This window comes from Rhipicephalus microplus, unplaced genomic scaffold (assembly GCF_043290135.1).
Source record: "Rhipicephalus microplus isolate Deutch F79 unplaced genomic scaffold, USDA_Rmic scaffold_17, whole genome shotgun sequence".
In the NCBI taxonomy this organism is placed as follows: domain Eukaryota; kingdom Metazoa; phylum Arthropoda; class Arachnida; order Ixodida; family Ixodidae; genus Rhipicephalus; species Rhipicephalus microplus.
Genome location: NW_027464590.1, coordinates 15,713,103 through 15,735,145, shown reverse-complemented (window position 1 = coordinate 15,735,145; position 22,043 = coordinate 15,713,103). Strand labels below are relative to the sequence as shown.

Sequence of the window (22,043 nt, the reverse complement as noted above, 5' to 3'; positions counted from 1 at the left end):
ATTAAATTCTAACTCTGAACATTTGCACTTTTTTTCTTATCAATCCATAGATATGTTTCTTCAGATGATTTCTGATGCACTTGATTATGTGCGGCACATCACAAATGAAATAAATCCTCTGTGAAGGCTCCCAAGGGTGTTCGATGTGATGGCACGACGAGTCCAGCTTGCCCGATATACCGAGCTGGGTCCACATTGAGCGGTTGTTCCCGGCTCCATCACTTATTATAGCAAGCACAGAGGCGTTGCTTTTGTGCAGTTCAAGCACAGCGCTCAGCACGAGTTCCGAAAGTACCTTCCCAGGGGCTGCTCCCTTTGTGGCGAAGCTTGCTATGGGCTGCACCCAGTCCTCAAACAGCGGCACAAACATGAGGACTAGGCCATGATCAGCAAGCTTATCAGTCGCTGTGGATGTTACGTCGCCATAGTCGACGAAGCCGTCCATTTTGCACGACGCCTTGTTAAAGCAACCGACTGCTTTAGTTTGATCTCGTCCAGCAGTAGAACGCCGCACCTTCTGATGTGACTCTTGCCCTGGAAGTGCGCCTTAATTGTACTTAGCGCAACTTCATTGTACCCGTACGTGCATGGGATGCCACTGATTATTTGACGCAAGCGGGCTTTAGTGGGAAGGGGCAACAGTTGCATGTCTGATATCAAGGTGTAAGCTTTTGGGCTGGAAATTTGCAACAACAGGCATGTCATCAGCCATTCGTCGTCATAACGCCTTCCGTTTTTCATTTTTGCCTTTGCTGCCATTACCGCCGTTTTAAAAGCAAGTTGCTGCTTTGCAGGAAGAACATGAAGCACACTTTCAATTTTAGCTTCAGTCCCGTTACAAAGTTGCTTTTTCATAGAAGCCAGCTCTTTGCTCAGCCTCTCTCTCTTGAGCGTTGCTCGGATCACTTTACGGCGCAGCGTTTTCATGCACTTACTCTTGGGTCTGGGTTTGCGCACTTGGGAGTTCTTCGTGCGCATCAAAAACCGTCTACCCAACGTTTTGCATTCTGTGCAGGTGGCATCCAAGCTCAGCGTGGTGCATGTTTTGCGTCGCCAAGTCTCACCCTCTTTACTTGCTACCGACGAGGATGATATTTGTGGGTAAAGCTTGGCAGGAAAGCCCTGACATGGCTTTAGCTTTTCCACATAGCCCAGCAAGCATGTTAGGTCATTCAATGACTTCACCTCCAGGTGCGAACATCCTGTGTACACAGTTGACGGTACAAGCCGCCCATTCGCACTGACTGAGAGACAAAGGTCGCTTGACAACGTCACTGCTTTGCCGACTCGGGGAACTGAGTTTTCTACTTCAAGTTTGTAGAGCACGACAACAGAATCAACGAGTTCAGTCGACCAGCCTTGCAGCCGCCGTCCCTCTTGCGCCATTGTCGATAGCTCCTCGAACAAGGACTGGGTACTATCGAGTGTGACGCTGCCTGACACAGAGCCGTCTCTCTCCCCATAGTCGAAGGTGTTCGGCGCTGTGTTTTCTTGTTCGGCGTCGTCCTGAACATTCCGACGCTTCGGTTGGAGGGGTGACCTCACGGCAGGAGCTTTGCGTTTCCGCAAAGGCTTCGAAAGATATTTCGGACAGTTGGGAAACAAGCAGGGTACGGCATCATCTTTGAGGCTCCACTTGTCTCGCGGTATGACGACGACGTCACCGCGGATGTTGTGCACGAAGTTTTTCACAAGGTCTGCTTCCTGAAAGTGAAGGTCGCACACAACACAAGAGCTCGTGAGCTCCCTGTCACTCCTTGGGATCGCGTGTTGCCATTCTTGAAGCCTCGAAGTTTCGTTGGGCGGTTTGAAAAAGTGTCTCTTCTCAGCTGCGCTCTTCGCAGAGTCGTAGCCGCTTTTGCAGCCGGTCACAAAGCAACGGGGCATTGCTTCTCACTACACAGTCACAGCAGTCATCGACATTTTACGTCTATACACGGGAAACAAAAGCAAACGCGCACAACAACTCGAGCAGAACGATGCGGTCGCCTTCTGCGCTCGCAGGCCGGTTCCTTCGCGGTTACACCTCTCACCGAACCGGGCCAATCGTGTCGCGCGCGCCCCCACGCGGCGCTCAATGGAAAAGCGTCACGCGCCGCGGCGGAGTTTGACAACTGGAAAAGTATCTAGTAACGTTGCTACGTGCGTCGGCATGGCGCGTCGGCCATTTCTGCCTATGTGTTTCCCATGTGCGGCACTTCGTACGTGTGCTGAGGAGTTCGTCATCTAGTAGTGCATTAGCATCAACGGCGTGGAAGGGCCGACTCCAAAAACTCGAGTGCACCACGATGCCGCTTTTAAAAGAAAAGTCATCGCGTGTGCAGAAGCGGACGGAAATCGGGCCGCAGCGCGGTCGTTCGGAGTTCCCGAAACGTGCGTGCGGGACCGGCGGAAACAAAAGCAGAAGATTGTCGACAGCAAAGCTTCATGCAAAGGTTTCAGTGAACCACAGCAGGGTTGGTTTTCGCAAATTAAAGAGCTGCTCGGCAAGTATGTGCTTGAGCAGCGAGCGGCACAGCGGCCCGTGACGACAGAACTGCTCCAAGTGCAGGCTATGCAATTAGTCTTAGAAAAAGGTCTAATGCAGAGCCAGTTTAAAGCGAGCAGGTGCTGGCTAACTAACTTTATGAAGAGGAAAGGCTTTTCCCTCCAAAGAGGAACATGCATATGCGAAAAGTTTTGCGGAGGAGTACGATGAAAAGCTTCACAGTTTTCAGAGGTTCGTCCTAAACTTGCGGCGCAACAACGGCTACCTGTTTGGGCAAATCGGGAATGCCGATCAGACGCTTCTTTACTTCGACATGCCTGGCACCACAACCATCGAGAAGAAGGGGGCGAAGCAAGTTCGCGTGCTGACATCGGTCCACGGTAAAACTACAGTGACTGCAATGCTCTGTTACACGTCAGATGGGCACAAGCTTCGCCCGTACCACATATTTAAATGGAAGACGCTCCCGAAAGGAGTCGTTTTTTCGAGTGGTGTGATCGTGCGGGCCAGCGAGAAAAATGGGTGCGCGTTGCAATCGATGTCTTACGTTTTTTGTTTTTTTTTCGCGGTGGAAATCGGGTGCGCGTTACAATCGAGGGCGCGGTAGAATCGAGTAAATACGGTATTACAATTGAAGCGGAAATTGGGAGTTCTATTAGGTTGCGAAAATCATCGCGATCTTTTCTGGAATTTTTCCTGCTTGACCACAAACCTGCTACGCGATGGCGACGAATGGCCCTTCACCTAAGTTATGGCTAGCCATGGCGACAGCAAACTTTGTCATTATCGCTCGGAAATCACGGGTATGTAAGTAGGCCTTAAAGTTTCGTACTTGCAGAAAGCGGCCGTCAGTTTGCGCGTTAAGTTTCGTGACCTTCGCTTGCTGTGGGTTTATCAGCTGCTAAGTCTCTACACTCGCCCCATTCGTGAACGCCGCTGTGGCGCATGGATAATAAAAAAAAAAAGGCTGGACGTGCGACGCGCAGAAGGAACAATATGGCGGCGGCAGCGGGCAAAGGGAGCAAGCCGCGGTTGCCGAGAGGGGTTGGCATAATAATAAAAAACGGAAGAGATCCAACGATCAAGGAGATGCCAGATGTCGGTTAGAAGGACTGTAGCGGATGAATATAGGGGGTGTGTTTATTATGCGAATAGATACAGTATTTACTGTGCATGAGCTCAGCCCTGTACAATGAGACAATGTTCAAGTGGCAGATATCAGCCATACCTCATGGCGCAGTTTCTCTAGGAGCTTCATCAGTGCCACAATCAATGCTTCAGCAACGTCCACCATGTCGTCCCGGCTGCAATCAAACATCTTCTCCACACTGCAGAGAGAACATGATTATAAACTCTCAAATGCACAATCAGACATTTATAGTCACATGCCCCCTCGAACCAGTTTAGAATGCACTGAAGAACTTTCAGACACGAGTCCAAAGCACAAACTCCATGTACACGCTTGTACGCTAGTCGTCACCCCTTCTAGGTATTTTTTCTTTATGCAGTGAAGAAGGCCTCTCCCGATGATCTCCGCTGCACCCAACCCTACACAAGCACATTCCAGTTCATCATCACCCAACTAAATTTTCTATCTGGCCCAGTTGCACTTCCCTCTTTTTGAACCCAGGCGACAGCTCCAACTGAGCCGGCTGTCGACTGCTGCCCAGCTCCTCCTCTTCTAAAGTATCTGCTGTCTGTTTGTTCCATTCTGCTGTCATTTATTATTTACAATAGATGGGCAGATAAGGCATCATACACTGGCTATTATAAGTGCCAGTGCCAAACCTACGCAACTCTATATGCCAGGGAAGGGCGAGTAAACAGCGTGCTGCCAGCAGTCTTGCGAAGTTGCCACTCCTCAATCGGAATTAATCCAGAATTGTTCCACATTTTTGCGACCCCAAAGTGGCATGAGAATGGAATGGCGATAAAGCTTCGAGGAATGAAATGAGAATGGAACTAAGCACATTTTGCTCGGAATAGAATGGGAATGAAATTATGTTTTTCAAAAAATAGCCCAGTTTTGACGACGAGCTGATTTTCAAACTTCAAACATTAGTAAGCAAGACCCTTCAATTGAACAACAAAATAGTAATTTGAAATATCTTGGCCTATTACAAGCATAGTAAAGCAACACACCTACTGTAATTCTGTCCTTATAGAGACTGTGTTGCTCTGATGTTTCCCTCTATACCTCGCATAACCATGGCTCTATGCCATGGTATTCGTCATGCGGAACAACGGCGGCAGCATACTCACATTACACTATGAGATTCTTTCCCCCTCGGTGGCAAACAGCTGCCTGCTGTCTCCCCATCCTTCACTTTGTTTTTGCTTGAGCCACCATCGGTGACTTGGATACAGATTGGAAAAAGCGCTTATCTAACACTGAAGGGAACAGCGCAAAAAACGGGACGGAGAAAGATTGAACACACGACACAAGCGCTGACGAATAACTGTGGGTAAATTTATTATACGTGGAAACATACAGCTGAAAACAAGAACAAAAAATGTCACACAAAAAAGAAAAACCAAAGGCAAAAAAGAATCTGCCACGAGTCGAAAAGAACAAGTTAACTACTCAAAAACATTATCTCTTTTTTGCCTTTCACTCATACGTGCACGTGATGATTTTTGTTCTTGTTTCCAGCTACATATTTCCAGGTGTAATAAATTTACACACAGTTGTCCATCAGCGCTTGTGTCGTGTGTTCAATCTTTCTCCGTCCCGCTTTTGCACTGTTCCCCTCAGTATCTTGTACCGATTGGCCCTTCAAAAAACCCTTCCGCTTCTCTAAGTTATAATGTGTATTGACGCTGGTGCGATGCTTGTGTTTACTGGAAGCTTTCCTATACCAGCTTGCGCACCGTCTCATCCCATATTATCCCCCGCTCTATTTTTTTTTGCAATATTTTCCCCCCTAACTACACACATGAGCGCCTTTGCCAGGAATTCTATCGCAAAGGTCTGCAGGTTAGCACAGCACACATTCGTACACGAATTGTTACAACTAGATTAACCATACAGAGAGATACAGTATAGAATAGACTTTTGAAAGCAGTGGTGCGAGTAGCCAAAACAGGCAATCACACGTAACCAAGGTGGCACCTCCCCAAATCCTTACAAAAGACTACAACATGTCGTCGTTTTAGCATTAACGCATTCAAGCTTAAACAATATCGAGACATCACCATTTGTTCAAACATGCACTCTTGAAAAAAAAGGTTTGCATGTTCACTAACTAAATACTAACCATTAACTTATCACAAAAAACACTAATCTCCTAGTAAGTGAAAATAGTAAAATGCAGATTAGTGAAACTTGCTAGTCGGCTAAGTAGTTCCTGAATAATGCTGACTGGAACAATTATTAACGCTACTAAATTTTTAATTACCCTCGTCTATACATGCATTTAGCAGCGATGGCGTAGTGATTAGAGCATCCGCCTCGCATGCAAAAGGTCCGTGGTTCAAATCCCAGTGCCGCGCAGTTCCCAACCGGATAAAAAATCCGCATGGTGATGGAACTGCATAACGAGGCCTGGGGTTAAGGATATCATAGCTGAAATCAAGAAGAAGAAATGGACATGGGCGGGGCATGTAGCACGTAGACAGGATAACCGCTGGTCGTTAAGGGTAACTAACTGGATTCCCAGAGAAGGCAAGTGGGTTAGGGGGAGACAGAAGGTCAGGTGGGCAGATGAGATTAAGAAGCTTGCAGGTATAAATTGGCAGCAGCAAGCACAGGACCGGGTTAACTGGCGGAACATGGGAGAGGCCTTTGTCCTGCAGTGGACGTAGTCAGGCTGATGATGATGATGATGATATATGCATTTACAATACCACAACAAGATACTTCTATTACAGAAAAATATGTAGGAGAATAAACGAAGTGAAATTGTTCACATAGATTAATTAGTGGCCACTAATTACTTCATGCAATTACCATGACAAGTATGCATCACAGCAACATACATTGGGCATGAACGAATCACTGACTAGGAAATACAAGAAAACGCGCATATAGAATGTCAAGATTAGCCGGTACGTACTGTAGAAGCCGTTTGAGAATATTTACGCTACTATATAGTTTGGAATAGCACACTGTGTACTGGTTAACATTCATAGAATTTAGAAAAATAACAAACAATTTGTATACATGATCATCTGGCTTCTATTTGCACATATGTATGTCATCACTTAGCACGAAATTTTTATTTCAAGGTAATCGGCAAAATAAAAGAGTGCCACAATTACTGCAAGGATCGAGCAACATATGTGGCTTGGTAGTTACTTCGTTAAGACTGAGAAAGCATCCCTGGTTAGTAACGGCAAAAGTTTGAAGCTTTACTAGCTGCTGGCTAGAGTAAAGAAATGCCACGAAGGTAGTAAAATACGCTCGAAAGAAGTCAATAGATGCATTGCCAACTGTTTACTTACTTTTCTTTTCAAGATTGTGCTGACCATGCAAATACTATAGGTAGCGAGAGAACTGCCCCATCAAAGGTAGTAATGTGGTTGTACTACCCGAGATAAGTCACCGAGCTACTGTCCCTCCACCAGTGTTTTGTATACTTCTGCAATTCCTAATGAATTTGACAACAGCAGCTTTATGTTGTTACAATCATTCTTAGCTCGACAGAGCTATCAAAATCAAAGCATGCCTTTCCTACGTTGAGAAAATGTAGGAATGGAGTTGATCTGCCCGGTCATTCCCAAGGTCAGAATGAACTAGGGTTTTCTTCATTCTAATGAGAGAATAGAATTACAAGTTTCAATTCCCCGGAATGTGATTGGAACAGAACAAAGGCGCCCAATCCACAATACTGGCTGCCAGGGGTAATTGTCACATGAGACATTTGGAAGGAGTTATGAATGATAACCTGTTGAATGACCAGTCATGTTCAAGCCGCCAAGTCTATCGAATCAGCAAAGCCCCCCTTAACTGAACTAATGTCTTTTGAGCAAAAAAAAGGGGTAAACAGCACGAATGTGCCCTCTCATTCGCATTGCGCGCACGCTCACAATTAGAAAGGAAAATCCTACCAGAAAGCTCTAAACTACAAACGTACACAAGTCGACACTCTTTTGCAAAGTACTGTTTAATAGAGCGCTTGTTTCGAAGGGCAAAGACAATGCTTGTGGGAAGCATGCAAAGGAAACTTTTAGGTTGCCTCTGAAGCATTATTGCAAGAGGAAGCCAAGAACTTCCACTGCTTGCCAGTATGCGAACCCAGGGTGCTTTAAAGAAAGGTGCCCGACTCCATATGGAAGTAATGCAATGGCTTGGATGACAGCAGGAAAGCTTTCAGAGGAATATGTTGGAGCAAAAGGAGAAGTTCTCCCTGGGCACAGCAACTTGAGCATGAATGAATGCACTTCATGAGCGAGGCATCATCAGCTCGAACACCTAGACAGGATGCTGCTATTGACACATGCTGGGTGGCAGCTTCCCCTGCTTCACTCTGGCAATGGTTGTTGTGCCCGCACAACAGCCTGCTTACAGAAGTGAGTTTGGGTCATTCCAAAATGTTGACATCATCCATTGAGACCGACATCTCTGTTGCACCTCGTGAGGTTGAAGATGTCAACAATGGCCAAGTATTCAGAAAGCCCGCAATATAGCCATTAAAAATGGTTGCAAACGAGAACCCCTAGTTTGCAAAGGCAATTGCACAGTACACAGTCACCAGCCAATCTTGTGTGACTAATTACCCATTAATAAACATGAACAGCTGTACAAATAATGGTATAATGATTGCGAAACACAAGTAGCAAGTGCAAATGCACAAAAAATGAACATCATGCATTGCAACCCTATTGGCAGGCTTAACTGCAATAGATTTTCATTATGGCTGCAAAACATACACAATATGTCAGCTCGATGCTGGTCATGGCACAAGAGGCCAGCAAGTGTTCTAAAACGAAGGTTCCACCGAAGAAGAAAATTTTAGGATTCCACAAGTGCTTAGGGCTGATGAACTGTATACCATGTATCCATAGTTATATTAAACTATCCTTTGATAAAGTCACTGCACGTTGCATCCACACTTCGGGAATCAGCAAGCAGCAAGACGAGCTTTACACAGTAAGGTGTGACTCACTTCGATTGTCACCTATAAAGCATGCAGTATGGTCGCTGGATTGAAGTTTCTCAGTGCCCATGCTACTCAGTTGGGCGCCAGCCAGCTTTTGTCCACAAAGTGGAGCACCCTGGAAAGCAACCTAACACCAGCAAACGGCAGCATTGTGCTCTTGTGTTGCGTTCAAGGCACACAGCTGGTGATGATCATGACAAGACTGTCGACAATGAGGCATAATGGTGCATTCAGCACTGGCCGCCCACCTTGCCTTAGCTTTTTTTTTAATACCTGCGAAGGCATCACGGCAATTGCACGCGTCGAAATCATTGACCGACTTGTTGCCAGTTACCGAAAAAGCAGAAGACTTTTCTGACATGAAGCGGGCTCTCAGTAAATGAACACCTGTTAAACGAACAATTGCTCTTGGTGTGATTGGTTTCACACAAGCATTCTACACTCCTGTTCATCTCTCAGTAAATGAGACTCTTGTTAAACGAAACACGTTTACCTGGTCCTTTCATGTTCTGTTCAATGAGCCTACTGTACTTAAAATTTATGCAACAAAATGTTATATCAATCACTGCTTGTTTCATTGATGGCTTCTCGCACATGACAGCATTTTTTGGTTGCTCTTCGAAAGTTGACAACAATTCTGGCTTCAAGCTGCCTTTTCAATTTTTTTTTCTCACAGTCATTATGGCAGTGTGCAAATGCCTGGAAACTGAGCAGCCTTACTTGTGGTGCCAGAAGTCTGCTTAGGTACAGGCCAATCTACACTCTGTTTCAAAATTATCCTTCAGCACTGTGGAGGCTACAGGGCCCCTCAGCCAATAGAAAGGTCGATTAGCCCCTCCACATGTAATCATCTGCCCCATGTCGTCTCCTCACCGAACTGTCTATACACACTCATCGCAGATAAGGCTGCTTAATTAACTTTAAAAATACAGTAAAACTACAGTAAAACAGTTTTTTCTTTCTTATTCCTGCTTATATGTATTCCTAAAAACTGCACATAGTGCATTCCGTCAGGTTAGTTCATTAACAAAAGTCACAAATTTGGCTTATTTTCTTCTGTTTATCTTGTGTTGGCAAGGCACTGCTGAAGACTGGTGCTACATATCCAAAGGGTATATGATTGACTTGATCATTAGAGCATTAGTTCAATCAAAATAAAGACAGAATTATGTTCTTTGGCTCCTCTCTTTCTGTTGCCTAATGAAACAGAACTCATGATGCAAACTACTTTCAGAGCTACAATATCTGCTGCAAAATGTCATTGATGACCCTCCTTCTATTTGCAGAAAAAAATAGATGCAGTGCCTTGCACAAACGTTCATCGTGTCTGCTCAAGTTTTCCCACCGTGAGCCACAATTGACAAGAAGGTTAAAGCATCCTCATATGCAAAGCACACACCAACACAGCATAGATATTTGGCATTTAAAACAACTTACTGTCAATTCCCTGTTCAAACAACAACACCTAGATTATAGGCTCGGGTTCCTGCCGGGCCTCAACAGCAGTTGGGTCAAGCCGGGCTGGACCCAGCAGGTTAAATTCTTTCTCAAGCTTGGACCAGGCCCATGTTTCACATTTCGGTCACTAGGCCAGGTTTGGGTTGGTAAACTTAAACAATTTCTGAACCCAGGCCGAGAATCGTAGCCTGTGCAGTGCTCTTGTATATACACACCCACATTCACTTCGTTTTTCACAGCATGAGCAGTCAAGTCGATCACCTGTGCCTCAAAAAAAAAAAAAGCTCTAGAGCCCATTTTATCACTTGTAATATACTTGAATTACCCTTTCCTCATAAGTCCAAAGCAAGCCAGCAACACCCAACTGCATGGCCTAAAACGTATCACACTATCTGTCGCAGAAAATGCGCAAGTTGTCTACGTCTTCTGGAGGCCAGCCAATATACAAGGCCAGCCAATATACAAGGCCAGCCAATATACATCTCCTCAACCATAAGCAATCCTTTGCAAGATCCCGTTACCCTAAAAGCTTTTTCCAAAATCGGGAAGGAAGCTTAAGGTGTCATGTAAAAGCACTTACACAGCCATGTAATCCGCCACACGAACGACGGTTTCGAACGTCGCAAGCAAGTCCTCAGAGTTGCATACAGCTCTCTTGTAGTAGGGGTACATATGCCGGTGGACGGACGGTATCTTGGTGCAAAGATTTCCACTGCAAAACGAAAGAGGACGGCCCAACATTTTCTATCACAAGAACGTTTGAAATATATTTTAATCCTTGCAAGATAATCACGACATTGCAAAGAAGACAAGCACAGATGAATAATTGTTGAGCTGACTGCGAACAAGTCGAAAACTGCTACGAGATTTGTGCCATGGCTTTCAGAAAACATCTCATTAAAACCAATAATTTTCCTGATTCGGTCCAAGTCCTGCACAACAGCCAGGTCCAGTGGGAGATAGATTTCAAACCAAAATCTGTTGGTTTGCCGCTCTCATGAGAGCAGTATCAGAGACAACCTAAATCATATGGCGCATACCAAGGTGCGCTAGCTCACGCCGGCGACTATCGCCCATGGGACAGCACTAAAGCTCAAAGAACACTTGCCAAGCTGCAACGAATTCACCAAGGCCCGCTAACTGACCTACCTACCCTTCCCTAGGCCTAGGAAGATGATGGATGAAAAAGGCACAGCTGTTGGCCCTCAGACAACTGTAGCCGCACACACACCCAAACCAGTCGTAATATCACACACTATGACAGGGTGTCTACCAAGTCAGCATTTTGAAATTCCCCGAGATTTCCGGGTTTTCCCAGAGTATTTTTGCGAAATTCCCTGAGTGGCACACAACTTTCTGCCACGTCAATACAAGAAGGTACCATGCCACCCAATGCTGTCACTGTCTAGTAAGCATGTGTAACATTTCGTGCAACATTTTTCTAAGCTTTCCAAAATTTCTAATTACTTCAATGCAGATTTTGAATGGGCCAAATGTGTACAATAGAAAAATTCTATTAAAAACATCAGCAACAGTATTTTGGTGTCGGCATCATTTATGACTGCAAACTGCACCATAGGCTTACATCTTTACCCAGTCAAAAAAAAGTGAATTGGTTCAATTGGTCATACCAGTTCATAGCAATTGGTCCTAAATGGAATGAATTGGAAAGCAACTGGGACGTGGTGCTTCAATGCGGATGACCAATCGGACCACGCAGTTGCGATTGATCATTCATATAGGTACACCACTTTCCGATTGGTCTCCCAATTGAAATGCTTGTCAGTCCAATTGGTTGCACACATCCCAATTAGTAAACCATTGGAACAGTGAATTCCCATTGGCCTCCCAATTGGAATGCTTGTTAGTTCAATTGAATGTGCACACCCGCATGGGAAAATACTTTCCAATCGGAGGAGACCCTTTATTGGAAATATTCTAGTTGTAAAGAGTGTTGTAAGTGTTCAACTGGTTGACCTGGTAGAAACCATTTAATTACAACTGGCTGACCAACTGAAGACCAGTTCTCTTTGACTGGTCAACCCTATGGAGTGCCTTGTGCAAGTTCTGTGAAGTTGGCAATGAGTGAGGTGGTAAAATTTTGCAATATTTTTTCCCAAAATCATAAAACACCTTACTATAGTACTATATCTGCTACAAATGTTTCTTTACACTTCACATCTTTATGACACGAGTAGCCACCCCAGTTCAATCATACAAGAACACATTGAGAAAGCGGTTGAGCAAGCATTGGTTTAGTACTAACAACCCTTCCAAAACCGCTGCACTTGAAGCGATAAAGTGAGGTCAAAATGAACTTTCCAAATTAATTTCTCATTACAAAATTTTGTATTGCTTTTCGACGAAAGCAATCTTTGTGTAGTCTAGATTTTCATAAAAGAGCATGCACTCACAGTGAAAGCGCTGCAGCACGTGCCATCAGGATCGTCATCACTAATGGACCGCCGCAGCGGGCACAAGTCGCAATGTTCACCGACGTGTTTTATACCCAGCCTCTTTGCAGTAATTATGCTGGCATGATCCATTGATTCAGCCCTTTTTATTTACAATAAAGGCAAGTATTTTACTTTTGAACCACCTTAACACCTGTATTGTTATCTTTTGAACATTTTGTTCGTTACACTAACTAGTGTTGGCTCGCGACTGCAGCGGACACGGTGCACGGGCGTAGCTAGCATGAAGTGTGGGAGCTACTGTACACGGTAAGTCTAGTTACATCGGTAACATTTCCATACTTTGTGCAGAGGTAACCACACTGGTCTGGAACACTCTAATGACGCACTCTGAATCGCAACATCGATGTTGGAATGCATGGCTGCTTAGGACGAATGCTCACCAGTGGACTATCTCGAACTACCCAATCTGGAAAGTGCCAGAGCGTGCAGTTACAGAGTTTTAGACTGGTGTGTTAACCTCTTTACTGCAGCCATGTAGTCTATTTTATCTATGTCTCATCATATTTTTCTTTCATGTAGCCTGGCTGCATGATTGCTGATGCAATGCGGAACAAAGAAATAACTCTGAGCAACAACAATATATCAACGACCCCCTTTCCAAAAACTGCAGCAGAACGAGCAGCAGTTCAACTACATATGCCCTTGCTAGCAGGAATTGGGAGTTGTACTATAAATCTCGCTCTGTACAAGACATTTTTGCCGAACTATTGTCGTCTAATAAAGCCTCTTCGTGTTGAGCACCAGTTTGCTTTAATTTGATGACCATTTGCACATAGCTGGTTAACCAGTTGGAAACCAGTCTATTTTAACAGGGTGACCAGTTGAGCACCTGTTACCTTTAATTGAATGACCACATCTATTCAATTGCTTAACCAATTGAGTACCACATACCTTCGACTGACCTTCTAGTTGGACACAAATTCTCTTCAACCCACAAACCCTTTAGAAGCCAGCTAGTTTCAATTGGATGACTACATCTATTTGAATTGATCAACCAATTGAACACCACCTAGTTTCAACTGGAGGACCATTTAGGATTAACTGGATTACCAGTTGCACACCAGTTCACTTTAACTGGTTAGCCATTTGGATCCCAGTTAGCTTTAATTGGATCACCAATTGGTCCCCCCCTACATCAATTGGTCAACCAATTATCTACCAGTTCTGTCTAAATGATTATAACTAATTGAATATGAATCGGTTCACCAATAATATATAATTGGTATGTTTCCAACTGGTGGCCAAATCCCAATGGGTTGAAAACCAATTGATGTTAATTGGTATTTTTCCAATTGAACCACTTGAACTTTTTTGACTGGGTACCTATCTTCGACCAACACTGCTGTGGTTCTTCAGCGATTGATTGCATGATGTTCTGATTTCATATGAAGAGATGAGAAAAGGTATCACAACAACTAGCGCCAGGGGTGGCGCCACGCAGCCAAGCACCTCGGTCGTCATACAATGACCAGCGTGTGCGACTACACTACAGCGGCTGCCGCACCAGCAGCCCCTGCGGATGATCTCATGTGAACCTATAGTATTTCAGAACTTGATATTGCTTGAAACATGGGTCAACGCAGAGCGCCTCCTCACAGTCCACACAAATAAAATGTGTTTGTTCTTTTGGAGCAACGAGTTGCATTGGCACACATGGGCACCTCTGCGTGTGGCTGCCTTAGGCAGAGTAACCTCAATAATCAAGGAGAAAGAGAATACCTCGTGAGCGCCGATGATAAATGAGCTAAAAGCTGCCCCAATAAAGATGAAAATCGGCTTCCACCGCCCCTGCAAAAGCGTACGATAAAGAGAAAAACCAAGTGTCGCGCACTTATCCGTTGCGATCACGCGGGGCAACCAAAACCATGACAGGGCCATCGGCGCTACTGCCGACCGCGCGACATGCTAGGAATCAGTTTTTATTTATTTATTTATTTATTTATTTATTTACTTATTTATTTATTTATTTATTTATTTATACAACAATCCTTAGTTGGGACCTTGGTAGGGCAGAAAGAAGAAGAGTGCACGTTCTGGTACAACAAAATGTGTGAAACAAGTGGTAGGCATAACCATGTCCCATAATTCGCATGACCTAAAACGGAAAGTGACTTCATAACATGTCCCATAATTCGCATGACCTAAAACAGAAAGTGACTTAACAAATAAAACGCGGTTACACATTCGAACTTACACGTGCACATGTATGCAAATACATATATAGCAATCCTCAATGCAGCTATGCACACATGACTGATTGATTGATATGTGAGGTTTAACGTCCGAAAACCACCATATGATTATGAGACACGCCGCAGCCGTAGTGGAGGGCGCCAAAAATTTCGACCACCTGGGGTACCTTAACGTGAACCCAAATCTCAGCACACGGAGTTATTGGCACATAGGAACAAAGTACCGAGTGCAGGTAAATAAAATAACAGACGTGTCAAGAATAAATGTGCACACGTACTAACTACACATGAGTAAATATAAACTAAATATAAATAAGGACCAGGTTCATGAACACTGACACAAGAAGCAAAATTTGCCAGTGAAGACTACGACACTTGCTCATTTGTTAATAAATTCTAATCATTCACCGTTCTGGGGAAAAAAGAATATTTAAATGCATTATTTCAGGTTTCAACTCGGACATGAAACTGGAAGCTCTCTATGAGCTGCTCCTTTTCCTAGTGTATAACTATTTTGCCCTGTACCTCTTAATTTTCATTCTTTTTCTTCCAATATAGTACCGCCAAAGTATTACGATTTCATGGTCGGGGCCTCCATAAGAATGTTAACACTTAGAACTATGATGTTTATTATATTTTTTTTGTTTCATGCTTCTGAAACCACAACGAAAATACTTTATGAACACTTGCAGAAACACTTTAAATGTGTCTTTTTTTTTGTTTTACCTTCCGGTTTCGTAGCAGTGTACAGAGCCGACATGCCCTTTTTTCTTGGTAAATGTGACCTTTTACATATATTTCGCAACTTCCCTCCCCCTTATGTAATGCCCCATCAAGGGCCCTTAAGGGTTAATATATGATGATGATGATCATTTATGAAAATATGGAAGAAAAGTGGTCCAAGTATCAAACACTGCGGGACACCAGACGATGCTGAATCTCTAGCCAAGCAGCGTCGATTAAATGAAGCCAGTTGTAGACGACCAGTTATGTATCGTGAAATCCAAGATGTTAGCCCAAGGTTTTGAAGTACTAAGTTTAATTAATAAAGCAGCTTTTTATGAGAAATCATATGAAATGCTTTGCAAAAGTCTAGAACAATAGCGTCAGTTTGATGACCAAATAGATGTTGCACATCGTGTATATTTTCTACTAGTTGAGTTTGTGTAGAAGCCTCTCAAAGAACTCTGTGGAAGCTCGTCGAAGAAGTTTTGTTTTTTGAGAAATACTGAAATGTGTTATGCATTACATGTTCCATCAGTTTGCAAGCTGTTGAAATTAGTCATATGGGACAGTAATTTTCAACTGGAGATTTGATCCTGTTTTTGTGTAGCGGTATAATCTTAGCTATTTTCCAATCCAGAGTGACCTCGCCCTCCTGCAAAAATTTTGAAAAGAATACATGAAGGTACTTAGTCATCCATTCCGAAAATAGCCTTAAAATTCGTTGGGAATGTCATCGGGACCGCACGATTTTTTTATATCTACACACACACACACACACACACACACACATATATATATATATATATATATATATATATATATATATATATATATATATATATATATATATATATATATATATATATATATATATAAGAGCAAGTTGAGTACTCCCTCTTCGCTAACGACAATTTCTGGTACTGGCAGATTAAATTGGGCATTAAATTGTTATCATAGATGAAAACAAATTGAAATTGATCATTGAATGCGTTCGCTATCTTCAAGATGCCATGAGTAATGAAACTATTAACTTCAGGAGACGTGGAAGAACGAGACGAAGGGTAAATCGATCGCCAGAATTTGTCTGAGGATGTGGAGATAAAGCATGGCAGTAGTACATTATGGTAGTTTTGTTTATGTAATGAAACCTTACTTTGAAGTTAAAAAATTAAAAGAGACATTTCTTGATTTTAACTATCTGTTGAAGAGCCCTTCTTCAATCTTTAAAGCTTTCTTTTGAGCTCTAGTGTAAGCCGAGTAATCGAGGGGTTTCTATTTTTTGGTTTCTTGACAATACGTGGTGCAAAACGGTCCATGCATTCTATAATAATACCTTTTCTGCGGTGCCAGAGGTTGTTTACGCTAGCATCACTGCTTGCAGAGGTGTTGAAGCGAAAAGACAATGGATACATTATTGAAACATCATCTGCCCTGAAAAAATTTGGAAAGTTACGAATTGATCAATGTTTGTTCATTGATACACCGGAGAGAGTTAGTAATACCAATTCGTGATAAGAAATGCCAGGATGAATTTCAGATGCAACACAAGATGCAGGACAGCCACGAATGAAAAACAAGTGATGCATGGATATAGTTTGACCTTGTATCCTAGTGAAATCATCAACAATTTGCAATAACTCAAATGCAAATATGAACTCTATAATTGCTTCACCTATTTTGTTGTTTTGCTTCCTGGTAGTCAGCAAGTTCCAATCAATGTTTGGTGCTTTAAACTCAGCAGCCAAAATACCTTTATCTTCTTGTTTTATGTGAATGGTCATGAAACTGTAATTCGATTAAATTGTTGCGTTCAGAGGAGAGTGGCCTGTAAATAATGCCAATAACGTATTTAACATTTCCGTGATATAAGTTTAGCAGAAAAGAGCTTTAACGTTAGGTGTATCATAATGTTCAAGGAATTTTCGAAGAGCCACCTTCTCCTTTTTCTTGCTCTGCGATCTTTCCTGAACACATTGTAATCAGCTGGGACAAATTTGCTGTCGAAGATCGAATCATTTAGCCAAGCTTCAGTGAATAGAAAAAAATTTGACAGATCCCGCGTACCTGGGAATCGACGTTATGCAAAGCATGCGGAGGGAAGGCTACCATGTTGCAAATTTTTTTTTATTGGGCGACGCGCCATGAAATGAGGCTAAATATATGTACAAATATTACACGTACAAACGTAAGTTGAAGAGTTGCCAATGTTTATCTAAATAATTGTTTGCCCTTGCGCAACGATGCCAACTGTAGCATGCATATTAGCGACACCAGATGCTGCTATGAAGCGCTGATGCTCACGGGGATGCTGGCCCGCGACACCGCTACATTAATGAACTTCAGCGCATGGCAACTAACCACAATTGATGTTAACCCGACGTGATGGCTGTGGCCAAGAAGTTCATATGTAATGTTCACAAATTTGAATAGGCAGTTCTGTGACCACTATAAAAGTTTAATGAAAATTAGCGTCTATTTGAAAAGTAGTTCGGAGACCTAGCGTAGCTTTATGGTAAAATGCTTCATTGCCATGCACAATGCTTGGGTTCGATTCCAGCTGGGACCCTGACATTTATTCTTTCCATTTGTTGGGTCGACGCCGCCAATGTCTGGTATTTCATAACTCTCCAATGTTAAAATAGCCCATGTGTGTCCTAGTCATTCCTGGGTGTCAATCATCTGTGGCACATACCCACATACCAGCAACACATACCCGCCCATGGGTATGTGCCACTGTCTGATGCCTTACACGACCAGGATCGTGACAATATTCGTCAAACCATTTTACCCTCCCATGCAAATTTTGGTTCACGCCAAGTTAAGTGGGTGACAACGAGAGCATCAAAACAAGCGGCTAGACGGACGGACGGACACGCTCGAAGCCGCCGAAGTTTTTTTAGTACAGGGATCGCACAGGGATCGTGAGCAAGTATAATACCTTCCAGCTCAGTACATTTAATATACTGCGGCAGTTCATGTTTAAAATTGAAATGGGGGGCCAAGGGCGCATTACTAGTCACCTACGAGGTGCTTTATTTTGAAGACAGTGTTAATTTTCTAGTCATTCCACGTGTAAAAAGTACCATCGACACAAGTTTGTCATGAATGAGTTTAGCACCCCTTGCTCTATCTTATGTTGCACTGTCCCGAAAACTTTCTCGTGTCTCTCACACTCGCTTGGAGAAATCCTGAGAAAGAGAGAGTGATCTGCGTTTTAGTTTATAGCATTTTCTCAGAGTGGTTTACTGTTCACAATAATTCAAAAATCTCAGGATTACAGGCAGAGTTTTTTCACCTTTGAGGCCGAGCCTATGAATTCTTTCTATAGCTGGAGTTGGTATTTCCAGTCTTTCCAAGAAGATACCTTCTACAACTTGCTTTTATAGCTCCCCACTAGAAGTTATTTCTGCGAAATCTGTTCTCTACGTCCTCTACTTCTTGACTGAGCATGCTGTTGTGAAATAACCTTCTCCATGTCATTTACTTCAGTTATTATTTCCTGAGACTGGAAAGCTGCTGACCTATCCAGTTAATCTTTTCAGCTAAGGTAGTAATTAATCTTACTTTCAAATTTCTTTTGGTTGGCTTGGATATTTTTTCTACGGTAGCACTAATTTTATTTTGGCCGGCTAATAGCTGCACCAGCAGATCTTTACCAGACGGACCGGGATTCAACTCAATGTCATCAGATACGAATAAGTTTATAACAGAAGTGCATAAAAATATGTTTAGCAAAGCGTGGGCAGGGCAGCAGCAATGAGAACTGGTTATCACTGCGGTAAGCCAATCAACAATCAATAAACTGTATTACTTCCGCAGTTCTGCTTATTTTCGCAAGAATATAGCGCAACTCGGAACACCTCTTGTGGTTCCTAGGAGGTAATAGAACCTCCTAGTAAGCATCCATGATTATGGCACAAAACTTCAAATGCAGGGTCGAAAAAGATACCGGACACGCAAAACTTCAGCGAGTAAAGAAGAAATGTTGCTCCCAGTGATGTGTGCATATTCAGTGCGTCGGGCAGGTACACAATTGAACATATTGTAAATGGCCCGCAGAAATTCCACGACTTGACACCCTGTTGCCATGTGTCCTATTTTGCATGCGCCGTTTACAACGTGAAGGCCACAGCTACAAATGTCGAGGATTCGGCAGCAGTTTTTCGCTTTACGAACCTCTTGCTTGATCTCGCGTAGAAACTTCATGTCGACATTTGGCCTTTCCATTGATATCTACGATTTTCGATCGTGAGAGTCCTTCTGTGGAGCTTTTAAATGCAAACACCAATTCTTCAGCAAGAGTGCGCCTAAAAAATCATGTCATGTAGCGAGTTTTCACGCATTCCTATGCATCTGCCTAAATGCGAACTAACACGTCCAGTCGCTCCTTTTGTGCAACCTTATTCAATGATTTATCAAATGCCATGACGAACAAGATAGCACATACTGCTGACTGGGCGAGTTATTGCATGATAAAAAATGAAACGTCTTTTTTCAGTGTTTTTTTTGTTTTTAAACTTTTACTTTGATCAGCACAGTACCTCAGAGTTTTTTACTTTAAACCACAAAACGATACCGCTTTAGGGCAGCTCAGTCTGAGCATGAAGAAAAGATGCTATTCAGTCAAGAAGGGGAAAAAACAGATGAGAGTGTGAGCGCTCATAATGTCGTTTGTTTTTCGTTTGAATGCATAGCAACTTTTCTTCACGCTCAGACTGAGAATCCCTAAAGAAATATCATTGAGGTAGCACGCTTGACTCATTTCCAACTGAAGGCACTCTTTCAAAAAAGGTGCGAGACGAAAGACAATGGTACAACCCATCATACCCATCATGTTTTTGCAAGTTGCATATTCTGAGCAGTAGCTGACGACGGAAGCATCATCAGAGAAGCTGACGCCGCAGCAGCACGTAATGATGAGTGCATCATGACAGCATTGAGGCACCAAAATACTTCCACAATAATGACCTCTCAATCACGATGAAACCAATATTTTGTTTAACTTGGGAGCTGGAAAACTGTAGGCATAGTTCTGTGATGCCACCTAGGTCTTTTGATTTGGATCACTTTATGGAGCAGCAAAATTTTCATGTTGGAGCACTTGGGAGAAGCAAAAGTTTCGATTTTGGAGCACATTGTAACAGTAAAATTTTCATTTTGGAGCAATTTGGAGCAGCTAACTTCACGTCCAGGAGAAGAACCAAGTTGAGTTTACATTCGAGGGCATGAATAATTATTTTGGTGGTGTTGTTTCCTATGAAGAGCTTGAAATATTTCCCTTCACTTCAAATCTCATGAAGCCAGTCTTTTTAGGAGCACTCCCTATTTTAGTTGATCATGCTAAAATAATGGCATAATTATGTTGGCCACACTGAAAAAACTAGTTCAGTGATTATTATTGAAGAAAATAAACAAAGTACTGGTTGAATGAAACTGTACTTCATCAAATAACATTCTATGCACCTATGTGGTTATCAGTATATATGGTAGACAAGCGCTATGACGTACAACACTAGACATACATAGTCGCAACTGCATTTCCCTTAGACGACTCCAAGGATATATATTTATTATTTTTCAGAACCAATTATACGGCTGGGCTTAACATTGCATAATTTGTCTAGTCTCACAAAGCCAACCTCCTCCGGCCTCCATCTGTCTGTGCTGTAATTACACGATTCAAAAAACTTTGTTTTCCTTTTGAAACAATGTTTTAAGTGTCTGAGGCATTCCGTCAATACTCCGAAATTCCCCTGCAGTGTTCTAGAAAGCAGTGCATAAAAAAAAGAACCTCACAGTGTACCATATGCATGCGCGTAAGACGACTAGAAGGCGAGAGTCTCTTAGTTTTTATTGCGATAGCAATTACAAGAACATTTTCCACCGGTATTTGCCATCGCCAGGGGCGTAGGTAAATTTTTGGGAGGGGAAGGGTGGAGTGCACCTTGATCTGAAGGGTGGGCATGCAAATGGTAATATTGGGCTATATATATGCCATGCCAAAAAAACATTTCAAGGGGGGGGGGGGGGGCACATCACCGGTTAGCTCCCCACGCCCCGCCTGGCTATGCCACTGGCCCCGTTGCTCTCATGTTTTGTGTAATATCCCAATCGATTACATCCGATAAGTGAGGGAGCAGGGGTAATGAACGCAGATAAAGCAGAGATAAAAAAGTCAGTTTCGTCACAAGGACGAAACTGTTCCCCCGCGGGGAACTGCAGACATCTGGGCATGGGAGGATCGTATGACCAGGTTTCACGACATCACCACACATTACCAGTGACAAAGACGCAAATACCCATCTCCTCACGAAAGGCTAAACAGAACGCAAGCGGTACACTTCAGACAATTACAAACAGATTCATACAGAAACCCTAGACTCATGCACGCCATGTATCCAGACATATACACTACAAACAGATGCACGTCATGTGGCGAGGTTGCCACCCTTAGTCACATGCTGCGGGAGTGTCAGGGCCTAATAAACAATTCCAACAGTGCCGATTCATCTCACTATTCCACCGCCAGCCTCCGCTCGCGTTGGAAGGCCACACTGCTCAGCTCGAACCTGACAGCACAACTCTGGGCCGTCCAGCGTGC

General features: G+C 43.3%; 1 protein-coding gene and 1 pseudogene across 2 annotated transcripts in view; both read right to left on the bottom strand.

Moving 5' to 3' along the window:
• LOC119175690 (uncharacterized) overlaps positions 1–22,043 on the bottom strand; it is a 58,157-nt gene that overhangs the window by 26,693 nt on the left and 9,421 nt on the right. For both annotated transcript variants that reach the window (XM_075883462.1, XM_075883463.1), the window contains exons 3-4: positions 10,628–10,759; positions 3,717–3,816 (exon numbers count right to left, since the gene is read on the bottom strand). In XM_075883462.1, coding sequence (XP_075739577.1) covers positions 3,717–3,816; positions 10,628–10,759 — 232 coding nt within the window. The remainder of the gene's footprint in view (positions 1–3,716; positions 3,817–10,627; positions 10,760–22,043) is intronic.
• Positions 2–2,841, bottom strand: LOC142785040 (uncharacterized; annotated as a pseudogene).